Consider the following 22,186-nt stretch of genomic DNA (forward strand, 5'->3'; position numbering starts at 1 on the left):
TTAATTAAGAGTTTACTAATCTTTGAGGTGTGTCCCATTAAGCAGAAGTTTTCTTAAATTAAAAGGAGCTTCTTGGTAATATTTGAAAAGTTGAATTCTAACTAAAAATTGTGATGTTTTCCACTACACCTGATTTCATTCTTCTTTTGTACATGCTTCTTTTGTACTTAGCACATTAGTTTTAGTTGACTTGATTAACAAGTTAGGACATTTTTATACCTAATCTGTAAGTAAACACATATCCATAAAAAATCCATGGTGGAAGACTTTAGACCCAGTAACTAAACATACAAATAGATTGTTCTAAGCTTGGCTAAAAGCTGTTTTGTGTAGGATGAGGGAATTAAATGACTTTAGTGTAGAGAAGAGTTTTGTAGTATTAGACATCATTTTCCAAGGTTAAATAAACATAATAGGGTGTTCATTATCACTAAGTTGTGTTCCATCCTTCTTTTGGCCACAGAAATTTTTACAAAATTAGGTATAGCAAATAGGAATGTTTTTGTGTAAACATTTAGAACTCTAACTTTCTTTTTTGCTTGCTTATTTTTTAGTAAACCAGATATGTCACGTCTGAGACTTGCTGCTGGGAGTGCTATTGTGAAGCTGGCACAAGAACCTTGTTATCATGAAATCATCACATTAGAACAGTATCAGCTCTGCGCATTAGCTATCAATGTAAGGAAGATGGCCAAATAGAGTATGACTTTATATGGTCTTTGACTTTTAGGAAGAAAAAAGTCCACCATGATGGTAGAGATATGTCTTGAATTGTCTCCTTTTGGAAAATGTATTCATGAGAAATGTTTCAGAGTTCTAAAACTGTTCTTTGATTTTTGGGTTGCTAACATAGTACATTTGCTTCTTGTTATTTGTAGTAGTTCTGTTCTACAGAGTCACCCCAGTCACTGAATTAGCAAATACTGAACCATTGCTTATAAGGAAAATATACGGGTGGTTTCGCCAAGCCTCTGGTCACATTTTTGTCAGCCTGTCAGTACATAATTTAAAGATAAATTATTTAATATATAGTCATGTCATTAACATTGAATTCATGACCAACAGAGCTGTAACTCATGTCTCAATGAAGCTTCACTAACATATTTTCTTCCTAAGGCACATCACAACCTTCTTGCTTTTAGGAACACTAAACAGCACTATGACTGGGAACTATTTTAAACAACAAAATCACCAACAAATGTACAAAAACACAAAAAATGTGGAACTAAATAGACTCTCAAAAGGACATTTGTTTCTAAATATGAGAGCTGACATAACAGGCAAAGCATTGCTTTGTTCAGCTTCAGCTGGGACATGGGTCAGACAATTCAGATTGTTTGTTGCTCTGCTCATGTACTCACCAGTGACCCTGAAGATGCTTCAAGCTTTGATTTTGGGGTTACAAATAAATTTTAGTGAGTAGGTGAATTCACAGATTTGGAATGTTTGTAAATAATGAGGATTTGAATGTATTTAGTTCTTTTTTTTTTTTTAATGTTATGTTAATCACCATACATTACATCATTAGTTTTTGATGTAGTGTTCCATGATTCATTGTTTGTGTATAACACCCAGTGCTCCATGCAGAATGTGCCCTCTTTAATACCCATCACCAGGCTAACCCATCACCCCCCCCTTCTAGAACCCTCAGTTTGTTTCTCAGAGTCCATAGTCTCTCATGGTTCGTCTCCCCCTCTGATTTCCCTGCCTTCATTCTTCCCTTCCTGCTATCTTCTTCTTTTTTCTTTTTTAACATATAATGTATTATTTGTTTCAGAGGTACAGATCTGTGATTCAACAATCTTACACAATTCACAGAGCTCACCATAGCACATACCCTCCCCAGTGTCTATCACCCAACCACCCCATCCTTCCCACCCCCCACCACTCCAGCAACCCTCAGTTTGTTTCCTGAGATTAAGAATTCCTCATATCAGTGAGGTCACATGATACATGTCTTTCTCTGATTGACTTATTTCACTCAGCATAACACTCTCCAGTTCTATCCACGTCATTGCAAATGGCAAGATTTCATTCCTTTTGATGGCTGCATAATATTCCATTGTGTGCGTGCGTGTGTGTGTGTGTGTGTGTGTGTGTGTGTGTGTGCGCGCGCACGCATGCGTGTGTGTGTATATATATATACGCACACATACACATACATACCACATCTTTGAGTTGTATATAAAGAGCCCAGTGGACATCTTGGCTCTTTCCACAGTTTGACTATTGTGGACATTGCTGCTATAAACATTGGGGTGCATGTACCCCTTCGGATCCCTACATTTGTATATTTGGGGTAAATACCCAGTAGTGCAATTGCTGGATCGTATGGTAGCTCTATTTCAATTTTTTGAGGAACCTCCATACTGTTTTCCAGAGTGGCTGCACCAGCTTGCATTCCCACCAACAGTGTAGGAGGGTTCCCCTCTCTCCACATCTCCGCCAACATCTGTCTTTTCCTGACTTGTTAATTTTAGCCATTCTGATTGGTGTGAGGTGGTATTGAGGTTTTGATTTGGATTTCCCTGACACCGAACGATGTTGAGCACTTTTTCATGTGTCTGTTGGCCATTGGGATGTCTTCTTTGGAAAAATTTCTGTTCATGTCTTCCTCCCATTTCTTGATTGGATCATTTGTTCTTTGGGTGTTGAGTTTAAAAAGTTCTTTATAGATTTTGGATACTAGCCCTCTATCTGATATGTCATTTGCAAATATCTTCTCCCATTCTGTCGGTTGTCTTTTGGTTTTGTGGACTGTTTCTTTTGCTGTGCAAAAGCTTTTTCTCTTGATGAAGTCCCAGTAGTTCATTTTTGCCCTTACTTCCCTTGCCTTTGGCGATATTTCTAGGAAGAAGTTGCTGCGGCTGAGGTGGAAGAGGTTGCTGCCTATGTTTTCCTTTAGGATTTTTATGGACTCCTGTCTCACATTTAGGTCTTTCATCCATTTGGAGTCTCTTTTTGTGTGTGGTGTAAGGAAATGGTCCAGTTTCATTCTTCTGCATGTGGCTGTCCAATTTTCCCAACACCATTTGTTGAAGAGACTGTCTTTTTTCCACTGGACATTCTTTCCTTTGTCAAAGATGAGTTGACCATAGAGTTGAGGGTCCATTTCTGGGCTCTCTATTCTGTTCCATTGATCTATGTGTCTGTTTTTTTGTGCCAGTACCATACTGTCTTGATGATGACAGCTTTGTAATAGAGCTGGAAGTCCGGAATTGTGATGCCACTGGCTTTGCTTTTCTTTTTCAACATTCCTCTGGCTATTCAGGGTCTTTTCTGGTTCCATACAAATTTTAGGATTATTTGCTCCATTTCTTTGAAAAAAGTGGATGGTATTTTGATAGGGATTGCATTAAATGTGTACATTGCTCTAGGTAGCATTGACATCTTCACAATATTTGTTCTTCCAATCCATGGGCATGGAATGTTTTTCCCTTCTTTGTGTCTTCCTCAATTTCTTTCATGAGTATTTTATTGTTTTCTGAGTACAGATTCTTTGCCTCTTCGGTTAGATTTATTCCTAGGTATCGTATGGTTTTGGGCGCACTTGTAAATGGGATTGACTCCTTTATTTCTTCTTTTGTCTTGTTGTTGGTGTATAGAAATGCCACAGATTTCTGTGCATTGATTTTATATCCTGCCACTTTACTGAATTCCTATATGAGTTCTAGCAGTTTTGGGGTGGAGTCTTTTGTGTTTTCCACATAAATTATCATATCATCTGCAAAGAATGAGAGTTTGACTTCTTCTTTGCCAATTTGGATGCCTTTTATTTCTTTTTGTTGTCTGCTTGCTGTGGCTAGGACTTCTAGTATTATGTTGAACAGCAGTGGTGATAGTGGACATCCCTGCTGCGTCCCTGACCTTAGGGGGAAAGCTCTCAGGTTTTCCTCATTGAGAATAATATTCACTGTGGGTTTTTCATAGGTGGCTTTTATGATATTGAGGTATGTACCCTCTATGCCTGTACTCTGGAGTTTTGATCAAGAAAGGATGCTGTACTTTGTCAAATGCTTTTTCTACATCTATTGAGAGGATCATATGGTTCTTGTTTTTTCTTTTATTAATGTATCACATTGATTGATTTGCGGATATTGAACCAACCTTGCAGCCCAGGGATAAATCCCACTTAGTCGTGGTGAATAATCCTCTTAATGTACTGTTGTATCCTATTGGCTAGTATTTTGGTGAGAATTTTTGCATCCACGTTGATCAAGGATATTGGTCTGTCATTCTCCTTTTTGATGGGGTCTTTGTCTGGTTTGGGGATCAAGGTAATGGTGGCCTCATAAAACAAGTTTGGAAGTTTTCCTTCCATTTCTATTTTTTGGAAAAGTTTCAGAAGAATAGGTATTAATTCTTCTTTAAATGTTCGGTAGAATTTCCTGGGGAAGCCATCTGGCCCTGGGCTTTTGTTTGTTGGGAGATTTTTGATGACTGCTTCAATTTCCTAGGTGGTTATAGGTCTGTTCAGGTTTTCTATTTCTTCCTGGTTCAGTTTTGGTCGTTTATACATCTCTAGGAATACATCCATTTCTTCCAGATTATCTAATTTGCTGGCATATAGTTGCTCATAATATATTCTTATAATTGTTTGTATTTTTTTGGTGTTGGTTGTGAGCTCTCCTCTTTCATTCATGATTTTATTTATTTGGGTCATTTTTCTTTTTGAGAAGTCTTGCCAGAGGGTTATCAATCTTGTTAATTCTTTCAAAGAACCAGCTCCTAGTTTCATTGATCTGTTCTACTGTTCTTTGGGTCTGTTTCATTGATTTCTCCTCTGATCTTTATTATTTCTCTTCTCCTGCTGGGTTTAGGCTTTATTTGCTGTTCTTTCTCCAGCTCCTTTAGGTGTGGGGTTAGGTTGTGTATTTGAGACCTTTCTTGTTTCTTGAGAAAGGCTTGTATTGCTGTATACTTTCCTCTTAGGACCGCCTTTGCTGCATCCCACAGATTTTGAACAGTTGTGTGTTCATCTTCATTTGTTTCCATGAATTTCTTAAATTCTTCTTTAATTTCCTGGTTGACCCATTCATTCTTTAGTAGGATGCTCTTTAACCTTCATGTATTTGAGTTCTTTTCGACTTTCTTGTGATTGAGTTCTAGTTTCAAAGCATTGTGATCCAAAAGTATGCAGGGAATGACCCCAGTCTTTTGGTACGAGTTGAGACCTGATTTGTGACCTAGGATGTGATCTATTCTGGAGAATGTTCCATGGGCACTAGAGAAGAATGTGTATTCCGTTGCTTTGGGATGGAATGTTCTGAATATATCTGTGAAGTCTATTTGGTCCAATGTGTCATTTAAAGTCTTTATTTCCTTGTTGATCTTTTGCTTAGATGATCTGTCCATTTCAGTGAGGGGGGTGTTAAAGTTCCCCCACTATTATTGTATTGTTGTCGATGTTTTTCTTTGCTTTTGTTATTAATTGGCTTACATAATTGGCTGCTCCCATGTCAGGGGCATAGATATTTACAATTGTTAGATCTTCTTGTTGGATACACCCTTTAAGTATGATGTAGTGTCCTTCCTCATCTCTTATTATTGTCTTTGGTTTAAAATCTAATTTGTCTGATATAAGGATTGCCAGCCTGGCTTTCTTTTGGTGTCCATTAGCGTGGTAAATGGTTTTCCACCCCCTCACTTTCAATGTGGGGGTGTCTTTGGGTCTAAAATGAGTCTCTTGCAGACAGCATATCTATAGGTCTTGTTTTTTTATCCAATCTGATTAGCTTGTATCTTTTGATTGGGGCATTTAGCCCATTTACATTCAGGGTAACTGTTGAAAGATAGGAATTTAGTGCCATTGTATTGTCTTTAAGGTGACTGTTAACTGTATATTGTCTGTGTTCCTTTCTGGTCTCTGTTACTTTTAGGCTCTCTCTTTGCTTAGAGGGCCCCTTTCAATATTTCTTGTAGGGTTGGTTTTGTGTTTGCAAATTCCTTTAGTTTTTGTTTGTCCTGGAAGCTTTTTATCTCTCCTTCTATTTTCAATGACAGCCTAGCTGGATATAGTATTCTTGGCTACATATTTTTCTCATTTAGTGCTCTGAATATATCATGCCAGTCCTTTCTGGTCTGCTGGGTCTCTGTGGATAGGTCTGTTGTCAGTCTAACGTTTCTACCATTGTAGGTTACAGATCTTTTCTCCCGAGCTGCTTTCAGGATTTTCTCTTTGTCTCTGAGACTCCGTAAGTTTTACTCTTAGATGTCGGGGTGTTGACCTATCTTTATTGATTTTGAGGGGGGTTTTCTGTGCCTCCTGGATTTCGATACCTGTTTCCTTCCCCAAATTAGGGAGGTTCTCTGCCATAATTTGCTCCAGTATACCTTCTGCCCCCCTCTCTCTTTCTTCTTCTGGGATCCCAATTATTCTAATATTGTTTGGTCTTACAGTATCACTTTATCTCTCGAATTCTGCCTTCGTGATCCACTAGTAGTTTATCTTTTCCTCAGCTTCTTTATTTTCCATCATTTGGTCTTCTATATCACTAATTCTTTCTTCTGCCTCATTTATCCTAGCAGTTAGAGCCTCCATTTTTTATTGCATCTCATTTATCTCTCTAGAAAGGGCTTCTCTAGTATCTTCCATGCTTTTTTCAAGCCCAGCTAGTATCTTTTAAAATCGTCATTCTGAACTCTAGTTCCAACATCTTATTAATGTCCGTATTGATTAGGTCCTTGGCAGTCAGTACTGCCTCTTGTTCTTTTTTTTTGAGGTGATTTTTTCTGTCTTGTCATTTCGTCCAGAGGAGAATAGATGAATGAGAGAACAAAATGCTAACAGGGTAACAACGTCCCCAGAAAATTTACACTAAACAAATCAGAAGAGACTTGAAACCGGGGGAAAAGAAATGGAAAGAAAGAAAAAAATAAAAGAAAAAGATGAAAACAAACAAAAAAACAGAATATGATCAAATATAATCAGGCTGGTACATAGATCAGTGCCACACACTAGATTTTGGGCGTATTTTGGTCTGTTAGAAGAAAGTGCCTCCCATAATTTTAAAGAAAGAAAAACTTATATATGTACAAAAATAAGGGTTAATATGATGGAGGGGTGGAATATGATTGTAACGATGATAATTATAAAAGATTTTATAAAAGGAATTGATAAGAAGTTGGTTGAAAAAAGAAGAGGATTTAAAAAAAGGAGAGAATGTGATCAGGCAGGAGACTAGAACAAAGCCATACACTAGAGATTTAGGGTATATTTTGGTCTGTTAGAAAAAAACTGTATCCCAATATTTTAAAGAGAGAAAACATATATATACCAAATATAAGGTTAAGTACTATGAAGGGATAGAATATGACTATAAAAGTGAAAAATAAAAAAGATTTTTTATAAATGGGATTGATAAGGTGTTGGTGGAAAAAGGGAAAAAAAATTTGAAAAAAGTAAAAGAAAATGAAAGTTAAAAAATTGAAAGTCTAAAGAATGTGAAAAAAGCCATGAATTCTATGTGCAGTATTCCCCTAGTGCTGGAGTTCTGCCGTTCTCATTGATGGGTAAACTTGGTCTTGGCTGGCTGTTCTTGCTGATCTTCTGGGGGAAGGGCCTGTTGCCGTGGTTCTGAAATGTCTTTGCCGGAGGCGGAATTGCCCCGCCCTTGCCGGGTGGGGGCTAAATAATCTGCTCCGGTTTGCTCTCTGTAGCTTTTGTTCCCTGCAAGCTTTGGAGGACGAGAGTGAAAGTAGCGGCCTCCCAATCTCCGTCCCGGAGGAGCCGAGAACTCAGGGCCCCACTCCTCATTGTGCCCCCAGAGAAAAGCAGTCAATCACTCCTGTCTCCCCGGTCTCTGGCTGCACTCCGTGCTCACCCGGCCTGTGACTGACAGTTTCTGTCTCTGGTATCGGACCCTGTGTGGAGTCTCCAAACCCAGTAGTTCCCTGCGGTGTGCTCCCGCCCCGCTCCTTCCTGGGGAGGAAGGAGAGTCTCCCTGAATCTGCTGCTTGTTGGGTCCCTGCTGAAAGAGCAGTGTGCGGATCACGGTTTATGTCAACCCTGAGCTGAGAGCCCACTCCTCGGCTCCCTCTCTACAATTGGCTTCCCTGCTCCCCATACCTGGGAGCTCTGCTGCACTCAGGCACCCCGGTCTTTGTTTGACCCGGAGGGTCCTGAGACCACACTGTCCCAGCGAGGGTTCCACCCCCCACTTAGCCACTGGAGCGACGTCCTTCAGCGGAGCCGACTTCTAAAAGTTCTGATTTTGTGCTCTGTTGCTCTGTTACTTGCCGGTAGTGGCCTATGGAGGCCCCCTCCCCCGCCGTCTATCCTCTGAATATCGTCTCGGATTCACTTCTCTGCATGTCCTACCTTCCAGAAAGTCGTCGCTTTTCTGCTCAGAGAGTTGCTGCTATTCTTTTCTTCCATCTCCTGTTGAATTCGTAGGTGTTCAGAATGGTTTGATCCCTATCTGACTGAATTCCTGGGACCAGACGAAATTTAGGTCTCCCTACTCCTCCACCATCTTGCTTCTCCCCCCGAATGTATTTAGTTCTTAAATGGAAGAAAAAAATATGCAGAAATGTACAGTTTTATAAAGATACCATATAGATTAATTTTAGGTCAGAAACGTTTTTTATTCAAGCCAGTTAAATTTTCAGATTATTAACAGTGATACTAATGGATTCATTAGTATGGTTTCATACTCCGGTCTTACATATTTCATATTAGAGTAACATAATATTTGAATTGTATCACTTTGGAAGTTTTTAGCGTCATTGAGAAAATTAAAAAGGACTTCCGTAATAGTAAATTTGATATATCAGTATGAGTTTTTAATTCATTATTTGGTCATTTTACACTGAATTTTCCTGTTCTTTTCAAGTAGTCTTATGTATAAGAATTAGGCATTTATTTCAGGGATAATTACAAATTTTCTCTCCACCCTTCCTTCTGTTTATTTAAAAATTAGTGCTTATGTGTATCCCCTAGACATAAACAATCATTTGTTTTTTAATTGTAATCATTTTGTAAGTTTTTGGTGCTTTAGTCTTTAAAATAGCTATTCCAAATCTTGTTTATAATTTGTTTCAGTTTTAGTGTTGTAAATCAGATATGAACACTGACCCATTTGAAAATGGGATTTTGGGGAGTCCATAATTTCCTGGTTTAGTTTTCCTCATTTAATTTTAGAGATAATTTTATTTTGCAAGAAAGTGACAGTTGTTTAAAAAGTATATATTAAATTTCTTAGAAGAAAACCTTTGTAATTTTTTAATTTGTGATTCAACAATTTTTAATTTGTTGATTTATCATGTTCTTGGTCTGATATTTCTAAGGGTGTTGATGCTACCAGTATTGAAGTGGAAATTTTTACAGAAGTATGGAAATATGTGAAAGAAATGGGCTTTGTTTTAAACTTACTGTGTATAAGAAGTATGTACAAATTGTAAAATGTCCTCTGTGAAAAGCATCCACACTTAGGAACTTCTAGAGATTTTCTCGAACACTATATGTTATATATTACTATCTCAGTCACCAAATTCCCAAGGTGGAAGTTCAAATTGCCTAAGTTTTAAGATGGTTTTTGAATTCTGTTGACTGTGGAACATATTTTAATTATTAAAAGTTATTTATTAGTATATTCTCACAACTTACAGACATGGAGTTACCCTCTTCTGAACAAAACCTTTCCCTAATTCTGGTGTTCTTGTAAACCACATGCCTAGCTCTTTTTTTTAAACCTCCAAACCTCAAAGAGTAATCCATATCTTTGTCTTACTCTTTTATCTCTCACTCCTCATTACTCATACTTTTGGCTTTTGCCTTCCTTCTTTTTCCAAAAATGCTTTGCTAAAGGCCTCAAATCCAATATCTTGGTCTTCATTATACATGCCCTTTCTGCATTATTTGACAGAGCTCGTTGCATCTTTATTCTTGAAATTCTCCTCAGTTTCTATCCTGATTTTTGTCATAGTTCTCTGACTACATTTTTTGTTGTTTTTTTTCCCCCCTTTAAATGTATGTTTTCTTTCTTTCTTAAAAGATTTTACTTGAGAGGGAGGGAGACCCAAGAGCATGATTGGGCGGGGGGAAAGGCGGAGGGAGAAGCAGGCTCCCCACTGAGCAGGGAACATCCTGATACGGGGCTCGATCCCAGGACCCCAAGAGCATGACCTGAGCCTGAGCCAAAGGCAGATACTCAGTCAACTGAGCCACCCTGGCACCCCTATAAATATATGTTTTCTATGTGGATGTCCCCATGACTAAATTTTCCACTTACACATTTCTTTTTTGGCCGTCTCATTGTCTATGTAGATGACTCCCGTACTAGCAACATTAGCTTTTTTCAAGTCAGAGTCTGGTCCCACTTCTAAGGTTAAACAGAAATTTCAAACTTTTGTGTTTTGTGAATATGAAGACTAAATTCATAATCTTTCCCAAATCTATTCTTTATTGAGATGTAGAGCCTCAGTAAGTGTTAAATAAATCCAAATGGCATTCTTAGATTGAAAAGCACGATTTATTTTTGACTATTTGGTTGTCCTTGCACCTTGTTGCAAAAGTGCAGATAATCTGTCGTATACGTATTATATCTTTCCATTCGTATCTTCTTAACTATTCTTTACCACCATGATCATCATTAGCTCTGACCTAGACTATTGTGAGACTTTTCTTCTCCACTGTGAGTTAAATTTCCCTATCACAGTTCCAATCATATTATTCCCCCACTCAAAAATATTTAGGACCTTGGGGCGCCTGGGTGACTCAGCCGTTAAGTGTCTGCCTTTGGCTCAGGTCATGATTCCAGGGTCCTGGGGACCCTGCTCAGTGGGAAGCCTGCTTTTCCCTCTCACACTCCCCTTCCTTGTGTTCCCTCTCTTGCTGTTTCTTTCTCTCTGTCAAATAAATAAAATCTTAAAATATTTAGGACCTTATACTTGTAAAAAAGAAAAAATTGCATATATTTTACAGGTTGGCCATTCGAGCCCTTCTAATTTGTCGACCCAAATATACATTTTTAACCCACTACCCTTATCTAGCCTCATGTCAGGGAAGCTGAATATTTCTTTTCTTTTATGTGCCTGTAGTTTGCTGCCTCTGACTTTCTTCTCGCCCTCCCATTTCTACACATCCAAATCCGACCCTTTTTGCAAATCAAAGCTTAAACACCAACTTCTCCACAAAACTTGCTCAAATTCTTACAGCTGGTCTCATTTTTATTCCCCACAGATTTTATCTACAGTCCTCTGATACATACATGCCTTGTGCTTTCTTTCTTTATGTACCTGTGGTTTATTTCTCTTACTTGAGTTGAGCTCTTTAGAGGAGTATTGTATCTCAGAGGCCTTTGTTATATATCTGAATAGAAAGTAAACCTGGAGAAATAGAAATTCAATAATACGAATCTTGCTATTATTTAATAATTAGCTGAGTATTTGAGAATTTGAATGCAATTCATGAACTATGTACTGTACGTTGTTCTAGGTTCTGTAAACACAGAGGCCACTAAAAGTGAGTTTACGTAAGATGAAGACTAAAATTAATTTCACAGTAGTGAATAAAAGCTTTTAATTGGAACTCTATCTTGGAGGAAAATGTTTTGTAGTATTAGACACTATCTTCTTTTTTCCTTATATTGAACCAAATATTGGTTATAACCATAACCATGAAAGTATGAAGTGTTCACTTTTCTGAGAGTATATTTTTTCTGATAAAAATTGTATTACTCTGTTCTGTACTTCACATTTAACTTTTATAACATAGTGAAAAGGGTAATCATCTTTGCAAAAAGCAAAATAAACATTTGAAGACTTCCTCAGTTCCTAGGAACTCATCTTTTAAATCTTTATTCAGATGATTCTATCTGATGTATCTGTTTGTCATCATTCTTGTCAATTTTCTCATCTTTTATTACTGTGTCGGTTGCTTGCAAATGATTTAACAGTTCTTCTCTAACTTCACTTTAATGACTTTTTGGAATCTTACTACCTTTGCCATATTAATTTGCATTGTTAGATCCTGAGTGATTTGTGAGAAAGTGACAAACATGGTCTTGTTTGGAAATGTATCTGAATGTGGTGGGGGGAGGGATGTGTTGGGGAGATTAATTTTTTAATGGATGGTATGCTCATTTGTGAATATATTTGTGATATGTTCACTTATACAGTTTGTAATTGGGCATTTTCATGGTAAATAATCAGATAATGAAGATTCCTTTCCCACATGGGAATTTTAATACTGAGGAAGGGATGAGTTAACATTAACTTTATTTTGTTGAGTGTGAGGGTAGATAATAGATAATATTTCTACGAAAGCTAGAATGCTTTCTAAAAGGTATTTGGTATAACAAACTGAAATTTATATTTTTTATATAATTTTTAAAAAAGATTTTATTTGAGAAGAGAGAGAGAGCACCAGCATAGGGGAGAAAGAGAGGGTAGAAGCAGACTCCCTGCTGAGCAGAAAGTCTGACAGACAAGGGGCTTGATCCCAGGACCCCAAGATCATGACCTGAACTAAAGGCAGATGCTTAACTGACTGAACCATCCAGGTGCCCATTATTTTCTTTATATATATATGTATATTTATGTATGTTATATATAAATATAATTTTATGTATAAATATTTTATATATAAATATAAATTTACATATACATTCTTATATATAAATATATATAAATTTTTAAAAAATTTTATTTGGGAGAGAATAAACTGAAGTTTAAATTAAATGAAAGAAGATATACAAAATAAAGATTTAAAAATAAGTGCAAGATGTTATGACTTAGGTTTTGAAGAAAAACAAAATGAACATTATAGATAGTAGAAATAGTATATATCACATTGCAATAATATGAAACATACCACACTTTGTGTTAATTGGTGGAGGGTAAGGTGTAATTATGAAGGTCTTTGTATGTCTATAGAAGATCTTTGTATGTCTCATATATGACTTAAATATCGAACTTTGTCCTATCGTTTTTTCCACAGATAATCTGTATATCAGATATTGTGCTAAGTTTAGAGGCACAAAGGTAAATAAAGATATAGTTCTTGTCTTTAAGGAATGAGCGGTGATAGGTAAGACCTATAAACCAATATTTTAATACTGTATAGTAAATGCTATGCTGGAAATATACATAGAATGCTAAGAGGGCACAGAGCTGGTTGCCTGATAAAGACTCCACAGTGATTTCTGAAGCTAGAGGAGCCATTGTTAGAGATGAGGAGGAGTTGGTTAGGAGAATGGAGGTGGGTGGTTTAGGAAAGGGAGTAATAGGGAAGCAGGCACAGCGGTAATGAACAGTTGGTTCATTTATAGAACTGAAAGTAATTTGGTGTTTCTGAAATTGATTAGAGTTGTGCATTTTAATCTGAAAATGCAAAATGTATGAAAATCTAAAATATATAAATTGGGCAGAGTTTTATCTTGCTCAGTAACTGAAGTAGCCTAATATGAGATACCGTTTAAACTATTTTTAATACCTTAACTTAGGATGGATTTATATGTACTAGTTTTATCTGTTTTAAAAGTACATTCAGGGCACCTGGGTGGCTCAGTCAGTTAAGCATCTGCCTTTGGCTCAGGTCATGATCCCAGGGTTCTGGGATCCAGCCCTACATGTGGCTCCCTGCTCATGGGGCATCTGCTTCTCCCTCTCCCTCTGCCCCTCCCCCTGCTCATGCTTGGGCTCTCCATCTCTTTCTTTTTCTCTCAAATAAGTAAATAAAATCTTTTTTAAAAAAAATACATTCATTGGGGTGCCTGGGTGGCTCAGATGGTTAAGTGTCTGCCTTCGGCTCAGGTCATGACCCTGGGGTCCTGGGATCAAGCCCCACATCAGGCTCCTGGCTTAGCAGGGAGCCTGCTTCTTCCTCTCCCTCTGCCTCTCCCCCTGTTCATGCTCTCTCTCTCTCTGTATCTCAAATGAATAAAACCTAAAAAAAAAAAAAAGTACATTCATTATTTTCTAACACATGTAACTGGTAGTTATTAATTAGGGTCCAGGTGAACACTCCAGCCTTGAAATTAACATATCACAACATCTCAGTCTTACGGGCAGAAGCAATGGCTGTGAATACACTTACTCTCCTTTACCCTTCAAATTTTGTATTTGGGGTTTTACTTACTTTTGCTGCCATATGAGTAATCTGTGGAATAATTATGTCTTTACAGGATGAATGCTATCAAGTAAGACAAGTGTTTGCTCAGAAACTTCACAAAGGCCTTTCCCGATTACGGCTTCCACTTGAGTATATGGCAATCTGTGCACTTTGTGCAAAAGATCCTGTAAAAGAGAGAAGAGCTCATGCTAGGCAGTGTCTGGTAAAAAATATAAATGTGAGACGCGAGTATCTGAAGCAGCATGCAGCTGTTAGTGGTAAGCATATATGAAAATGAAAAGTATACTTTTCTATCCAGTTTCAGTTTTATAGAACACAGAATGATGTTATTTATTGTCTAATCGGCAGTCGTTAAATATAAGGTTGTTACTATTTTTCAGTAACTGCTTTCCTTTAAAAAAGGTCATTTTTAAAATATAAATGCATAGGTATGTAAATAGCAACCCATATCTCTTTATATAACTGACTAAATGGCTAAGGAAAATAAGCACTGACACTGGATATACTTTAAATAAAACAGTAAAATACAGATAATATGTATAAAGATTGTCTTAAGTACTATCTTTTAGATTAAAAAAGTACAGGTCTTCCGTTTTTCATCATTCTCACCTGGAGCTGATGTTAGTATCAGGTGCTTGTGTGCCTGTTTTTAATCTCCTCACTTTATCCCATCTATGTTATTATCAAATAGTATCATTCATCCTGTATTTGTGCAGTATTAACATTGAAAGATGTATCATATTTTTGCTTAGCGGCTTAAGGGAGTCTTAAACATACAGTTGCTCATAATAAGAAAAATGGATCTTATGTTTCTTAATTTCTTAGTCTTGGATAGTTAGTTCTGGTCACTTTTTACCATGTGCATTTGAAAATGAAAATATGTGTCTTTATAGCCTCAACAAATGGTGCATTTAGTAGGCATTTCAATATTGGACGTGGTGGATGAGTAAATAAACTTGTTTTTGATGTTCCTCAACACTAGACATTTCAGTATATTTTTCTTCTAGCTATGTGGGTAAACTATTGGAATGCAGGAAATAGGGTATCAGAGTCAGACAGAAAGAGTAAGATTTGGTTTTCTAACAACCTGGATATTTTTGTTTTGTCTTGTTTCTTTCTTTTTCAGAAAAATTATTGTCTCTTCTACCAGAATATGTTGTTCCATATACAATTCACCTTTTGGCACATGACCCAGATTATGTCAAAGTACAGGATATTGAACAACTTAAAGATGTTAAAGAGTAAGACTTTTTTCATTCCATTTTCATGTTTTCTGAAGTTTTTTCTCTTTGCTGCTGATAATGGAATCTCCATTATAATTAGTTTATTAGATTTATTTAATTTCTTAGGAGTTTAAGGTTCTTTCCCTTATTTGTTCTCTTGTTTTTCTTTTTTCATACCATCTCTTCATATTTCATTTCCTATGTGATTTCCCAAAACTGAATTTAGCACAATTACTGTACTACTGTTCTGTTTCTCTACCATTCTGGCATTTCTTTTCTAGGATGCAGTCCATTAAAAGCTTCTGTTCCAGTTCCTGTCTTTTCCTACTTTCTTCTGCAACTCTGGATTTTCATGTGGGCTTTATTCACAAAGCACTTTTTCTTTGCAGTAACTGTCTTCTTCTGTAGGAAGAGAGAATGGTCTAATTTAATAATGGGCCAAGTTGGTAACCAGGGAACTATCACACTTACGACTTCATTGGTGATTCTCTATTTCAAATTTATGACACTTGTAATTCTTTCAAAGATTATTGTTGAGAAGCCAGAAAACCATCTATGCCTGTGTGTGGAATAGGAAAATATAATGGTGTTTAGAGAAGTCTTTTTAACACCAGCATAGTTCTTTAAGTTTGCAACCCTAGTTCTCTTTCTGCTATAATAAAGGATTACCATTGTGGTTTTGAATAAATGAATTTATTATGCCTTTAGCTTCCTGTTAAAATAACTGCTGGTTTCTTAGTTCATAGAAATATTTTATAGTTAAATATTTGAGGTGCCTTAAGAGAATAAAATCAAATTACTTACAACTTTCTCATGGCAAGGGAAAAGCCGCAGTTTCTGTTTTTTTAAAAACAAGCAATTCTCCCAAAATGAGTTCTGCGTTAGAGTGATTGTAACTAATGAAAACTTTTAACCACTCCACTTTCTCAGAGAACTTTGGTTTTTGAAATATATTTAATATTCTTCGGAACTTACTAAACATTTGGTTTATTTTTAAATTGCCCCAGTACAGCCATGAGTAATCTCCCCATTCTGTCAGAGAGCTACTCCAGGAGAACTTATCCTATACTGAGGTCCTTAAGGTTATTTTTCCCCTTCTAGAATGATACCTTGCTTCACACTTCTCTCTTCTTCCTTACTTTTCTCCTCTGTGCTAAAACCCTGTCCCATTCTGTCTGTAAAGTGATAAAGCACTTTTGGTTTGTTCTAGAATAGAGTTTTATGTAAATAACTTTAGCTAGTGAAACTTCCTTTTAATATTTCCCTCTTTAAGCAAAGACAGTATGTGTAGTTGTCAGCCATCACTTTTTCTTCTCTAACTTATTCATGGAGATTTTTTTTTAAAAAGATTTTATTTATTTATTTGAGAGAGAGAATGAGATAGAGCATGAGAGGGGGGAGGGTCCGAGGGAGAAGCTGACTCACTGCTGATCAGGGAGCCCGATGCGGGACTCAATCCCAGGACTCCAGGATCATGACCTGAGCCGAAGGCAGTCGTTTAACTAGCTGAACCACCCAGGCGCCCATTAATGGAGATTCTTAACTACTGAGTGAGGTAGTTCTATTTTCTTGAAAACTTCCAATCAGGATTGCAGTCAGTCTTGAGTATTTGAGGCTTCATTTTATCCATGGCCCAGTTATTACTTTAGGCAGGCTCTTCCCTCCCAGTCATTGCTAGGAGTTAGGATCACTTCATTCTCTCCACCATTTAAGTTCGTTTTTTACCTACCTCCTTGGGAACATTAGTGAATTTTTGGGAAGGGGTCTTAGGAATTCACACCTACATTGTTGGTAAGTTATGATATGTATGTGTGATGTACCTTTTTTTCTCTATTGATTGATAGCTGGTTTTCTCTTTTTAATTTTTTCCTTTTGTGGAGTTTATTGTATTTATATTTAGAATTATTTTTATCTATATTAAGCAACCAGTTTTTTCCACTTCATTTCTTTTTCTCCCCCCTCCTTTTTTTAGATGTCTTTGGTTCGTTCTAGAGATATTAATGGCTAAAAATGAAAATAACAGTCATGCATTTATCAGAAAGATGGTAGAAAATATTAAACAAACAAAAGATGCCCAAGGACCAGATGATGCAAAAATGAATGAAGTATGTAATTCTTTTTGAATAATTATGATTCCATGTTGATATAAGCATTCTAGTGTAGATATGCTACTTCTGTAGTATGTATAGACATTATCAAGTCTTTTTATTAGTATTTAATAATTAGTATTTCTATTAGTAGTTTGAATTACCGATGTAGAATTACTAATACGGAAGTTAGTAGTAATGCTGTTACAAGGAAATAATGAAAATAGTAGTTTAACGTACAGTGTTGTACTGAAAACTGCATGTCGTCATAACCTTAATGTGCTTTGCCGATAATTGCATTGTTTTTACAAGTTGAAGGTTTGTGGCAACCCTGCACTGAGCAAGTCTCGTGGCACCATTTTCCAACAGCATTTGCTTATTTCATGTCTCTGTGTCACATTTTGGTAATTCCTGCAGTATTTCAAACTTTTTCATTGTTACTGTTTATGCTATGGTAAACTGAGATCAGTGATCTTTGATGTCACCTATTGTAATTGTTTTGGGGTGCAACAAACTGTACCCACCTAAGATGGCAAACTTAATTGACAGATGTTGTGTGTGTTCTGACTGCTCTATCCAGCAGCCGTCCCCCCATCTTTCTCCCTGTTCTCAGGCTTCCCTGTTCCCTGAGACACAGCAATACTGAAATTAGTCAATTAATAACCCTACAGTGGCCTCTAAGTGTTCATGTGAAAGGAAAAGTCACACGTCTCTTACTTTAAATCAAAAGCTAGAAATGATGAAGTCAAAAGCTAGAAATGATGAAGTTTGGTGAGGAAGGCATGTAGAAACTGAGATAAGCTAAAAGCTAGGTCTGTTTTGCCAAATAGTTAGCCAACTTGTGCATGCAAGGGAAAAGTTTTTGAAGGAAATTAAAAGTGCTACTCCAGTGAAAACCACAAATGACAAGAAAGCAAAACAGCCTTATTACAGAGAAAGTTTGGCCTGAATAGGAGATCAAACCAATGATAACATTCCCTTAAGCCAAAGCCTAATCCAGAGCAAGGCCCTACTCTGTAATTCTGTGAGGGCTGAGAGGTGAGGAAGCTGCAGAAGAAAGCAGAAGCTAACAGAGGTTGGTTCATGAGGTTGAAGGAAAGAAGCCATCTCCATAACATAAAGTACAAGGTGAAGCAGCAGGTGCTGATAAAGAAGCTGCAGCAAGTTACCCAGAAGACCTAGCTAAGGTAATTAATGAAGGTGATTACTCTAAACAGTGGTTTTTCAATGTAGATAAAACAGCCTTCTTTTGGAAGAAGATGCCATTGAGGACTTCCATAGCTAGAGAGAAGTCCGTGCATGGCTTCAAAGGACAGGCTGACTCTCTTGTTAGGGGCTAATGCAGGTGGTGACCTGGACCTGAAGCCAGTGCTCTTGTACCATTCTGAAAATCCTAGGGCCCTTCTGAATTATGCTAAATTTACTCTGTGCTCTCTATAAAGAGAACAACAAAGCCTGGATAGCAGCACATCTGTTTACAACGTGGTTTACTGAATATTTTAAGCCCATAGTTGAGATCTGCTAAGAAAGAAAGATTCCTTTCAAAATCTTACTTCTCGTTGATAATGCACCAGTTCATCCAAAAGCTCTGACAGAGATATACAGTGAGATTAATGCTGTTTTCATGCCTGCTAACACAGCATCCATTCTGCAACCCATGGATCAAGGAATAATTTCAACTTTTAAGTCTTACTATTTAAGAAGTACATTTTATAAGGGTATAGCTGCCATAGATTGTGGTTCTTCTGATAGGTTTGGGTAAAGTCGATTGAAAATCTGGAAAGGATTCTCCATTCTACATCCATTAAGAACATTTGTGATTCATGGGAAGGAGTCAGATTATCGACATGGAGTGGAGTTTGAAAGAAGTGTATTCCAGCCTTTGTGAATGACTGAGGGGTTCAAGACTTCGATGGTTGCAGTAACTACAGATGTGGTAGAAATAGCAAGAGAACTTAGCAGTGGAGTCTAAAGATGTGACTGAATTGCTGCAATTTCATGATAAAACTTTAATGAATTAGGAGTTGCCTATGATGGATTAGCAAAGAAAGTGGTTTCTTGAGATGGAAACTACTCCTGGTGAAGATGCTGTGAAGATTGTTGAAATGACAACAAAGGATTTAGTGTATTACACAAACTTAGTTGATAAAACAGGAGTAAGATTTGAGAGGATTGACTCTAATTTTGAATGTTCTGTGGGTAAAATGCTGTCAAACAGCATCACACTACAGAGAAATTGTTCATGAAGGGAAGAGTCAGTCAATGCAGCAAACTTCATTATTGTCTCGTTTTAAGAAATGACCACAGTTCAGCAATCACCACTCTGATCATCAGCAGCCATCAACATTGAGGCAAGACTCCCTACCAGCAAAAACATAGCAAGTCACTGAAAGCTCAGATGATGGTTAGCATTTTCAGCAATAAACTTGTCTAAAATTATTTATTTACCTATCTTTCTATCTGTCTGTCTATCTATCTATCTATCTATCTATCTATCTATCTATCTAATCTGGGCTCCATGCCCACTATGGAGCTTGGTGTGGTGCTTGAACTCATGATCCTGAGATCAAGACCTGAGCTGAGATCAAGAGTCGGATACTAAGCTGACTGAGCCACCCAGGCACCCCTGCAATAAAATATTTTTTAATTACTTATACTATAATTACATTGTACATTGTTTTTTAGACATAATGCTATTGCACACTCAGTGGACTATAGTATAGTGTAAACATAACTTTTATATGCACTGGGAAGCCAAAAAATTCATTTGACTCACTTAATTACAACATTTGCTTTATTGTGGTGCTTTAGAGCTGAATCCGCACTATCTCTGAGGTATGCCTGTACTAACTGCATGTTCTAGAATTAATTCCTAATTCACAGAGTCCAGGATGCCACCTTAAGTATCTAATTTTTTTTTAATACCATTGCAGAAACTGTACACTGTGTGTGATGTTGCCATGAATATCATCATGTCAAAGAGCACCACATACAGTTTGGAATCTCCTAAAGACCCAGTACTACCAGCTCGTTTTTTCACCCAACCTGACAAGGTAGTTATTGTAGATTTTGTTTGTATAGATCGAAATAAAATGTATTCTCAGCCCTAGGTTATGGGAAGATTTCAGGATCAAGAGCGTTCTACTAATGTCATGGAAAAGTCACTATGAGTCTTAACTAATGTGGTTCAAGGCTAGAATATGGGCCAAACTAGAGGACACAAATAAGGTTCAGAGATTAATTAAGATAATCTAGAGTTTGCATTCAGAGTTTTATGCCAGTGTGTGAGTTCAGGCAAAAATGTGATCAAAGCATGTAGAGCTGTCGTTATTGGCCATTGATCCAAAATGGGAAGGAGAATGCTGATAGAGACACAGTCTGAAGTTATATAAGCCTTGATTGAGATTCATAACTGGTATGAAGAAACAAGCAGAGAACTGATACAGGAACAAGTTCAAGACCCAGGGAGCATTACAAAAATGTTCCTAAACCACTTTTACAAAACTTAAGATACAATAGGTGTTTTCCAGAATCGTTCTTAGAGATTCATAATGCACCTAAGCCTATTGACTGAGAGTATGGAAACTACCACTACTGTTTTTGTATTTATGTTTGTTTTTAAGTAAAATACTAATTAAAGTTTAACCAATGTATAGTGATTTACAACAGCCTTGTATGTAGGCTCACCCAGTAGCTAAAAGGGACTGTCTGCTTTTACCTTGTTGTGATTAAGATAACAGGAGTATATGTGGTCTCTTCTCTGGAGAGTATTGTTATAGAAGCATGGTTTTCTGATGCGCTTACAGAGCTCTAACATGTTAGAGTACAAATATGTTTTGTTAATATTGGAGTTGGTATGAAATTAGTTTAAACTTATTACAGTATTTATTTATTTATTTTTAGGGGAGGGGAGGGACAGAGGGAGAGGGAGAAAGAGAATCTTTAAGCAGGCTCGCATGACACGGGCTCAATCTCAAAACCCTGAGATCATGACCTGAACTGAAATCAAGAGTCAGATGCTTAACTAGCTGAGCCACCCAGGTGCCTCTTATTACAATATTTAAAATCAGTGACTGAAATTTTGTGTTTGATTATTTAAATATGTATTTGATTATGTACTGTGAAACAAAAGCTGTTGTATGCTTTGTTGGCTTCGAACCACCTCATGTATAGTGTTTCAGTATTCACTGACTGCAACTTTTTCCCTTGCTTGTAGAATTTCAGTAACACCAAAAATTATCTGCCTCCAGAAATGAAATCGTTTTTCACTCCTGGAAAAGTACGTTTTGAGAGTCATTCTAATTTTTATGTGGTAGTTTATTTTAGTATGATTATTGGCATAACTATGTTATTTTGTATTTCTTTAAAATTGATATATCTTAAGATAAAAAATATAATTATTAGGCATCTTCCATTTGCTAGTTAGAAATAATTATATTTACTGTATAGATGCAAGCTGAGATACATGAACTTATTTTGTAGCTTATAATAAAGCCCTGGAGACCTTGATCCTTCAATATCTTATCCTGTAATATCAAGAAAAAAGTCTTAAAGTTAAAAACATCTTCTTATGTCCTTCCAGAGCAAGAGTCTGATTATCTGTTTTTGTTGACTGCACATTTTATTTGTTCTCACTTTCTATGTAAGCCTTTGCCTCCAGATAGCTAAAAAACGTAACTGTTATGCCATCTGTATAGTTTTTCACTTGTACAAGTGATATTCAATTCATAATCCTTATTTTGTTTAAGGATAGGCATATTTGTGTGTGTGATTTGTATGTAAACACTTCGACAGATATTTTT

The 22,186-nt window shown here is 36.8% G+C and overlaps 1 protein-coding gene across 7 annotated transcripts in view; it reads left to right on the forward strand.

Moving 5' to 3' along the window:
- The window catches only part of PDS5B (PDS5 cohesin associated factor B), a 194,870-nt gene that overhangs the window by 157,294 nt on the left and 15,390 nt on the right, over window positions 1-22,186 (forward strand). For all 7 annotated transcript variants that reach the window (XM_088021798.1, XM_028105892.2, XM_028105915.2 and 4 more), the window contains exons 24-29: window positions 555-678; window positions 14,127-14,331; window positions 15,201-15,315; window positions 17,270-17,402; window positions 20,318-20,437; window positions 21,601-21,663. In XM_088021798.1, coding sequence (XP_087877924.1) covers window positions 555-678; window positions 14,127-14,331; window positions 15,201-15,315; window positions 17,270-17,402; window positions 20,318-20,437; window positions 21,601-21,663 — 760 coding nt within the window. The remainder of the gene's footprint in view (window positions 1-554; window positions 679-14,126; window positions 14,332-15,200; window positions 15,316-17,269; window positions 17,403-20,317; window positions 20,438-21,600; window positions 21,664-22,186) is intronic.

This window comes from Eumetopias jubatus, unplaced genomic scaffold, assembly GCF_037043125.1.
Source record: "Eumetopias jubatus isolate StellerSeaLion01/CBP00866 unplaced genomic scaffold, mEumJub1_p1.0 scaffold_3, whole genome shotgun sequence".
Classification (NCBI taxonomy): domain Eukaryota; kingdom Metazoa; phylum Chordata; class Mammalia; order Carnivora; family Otariidae; genus Eumetopias; species Eumetopias jubatus.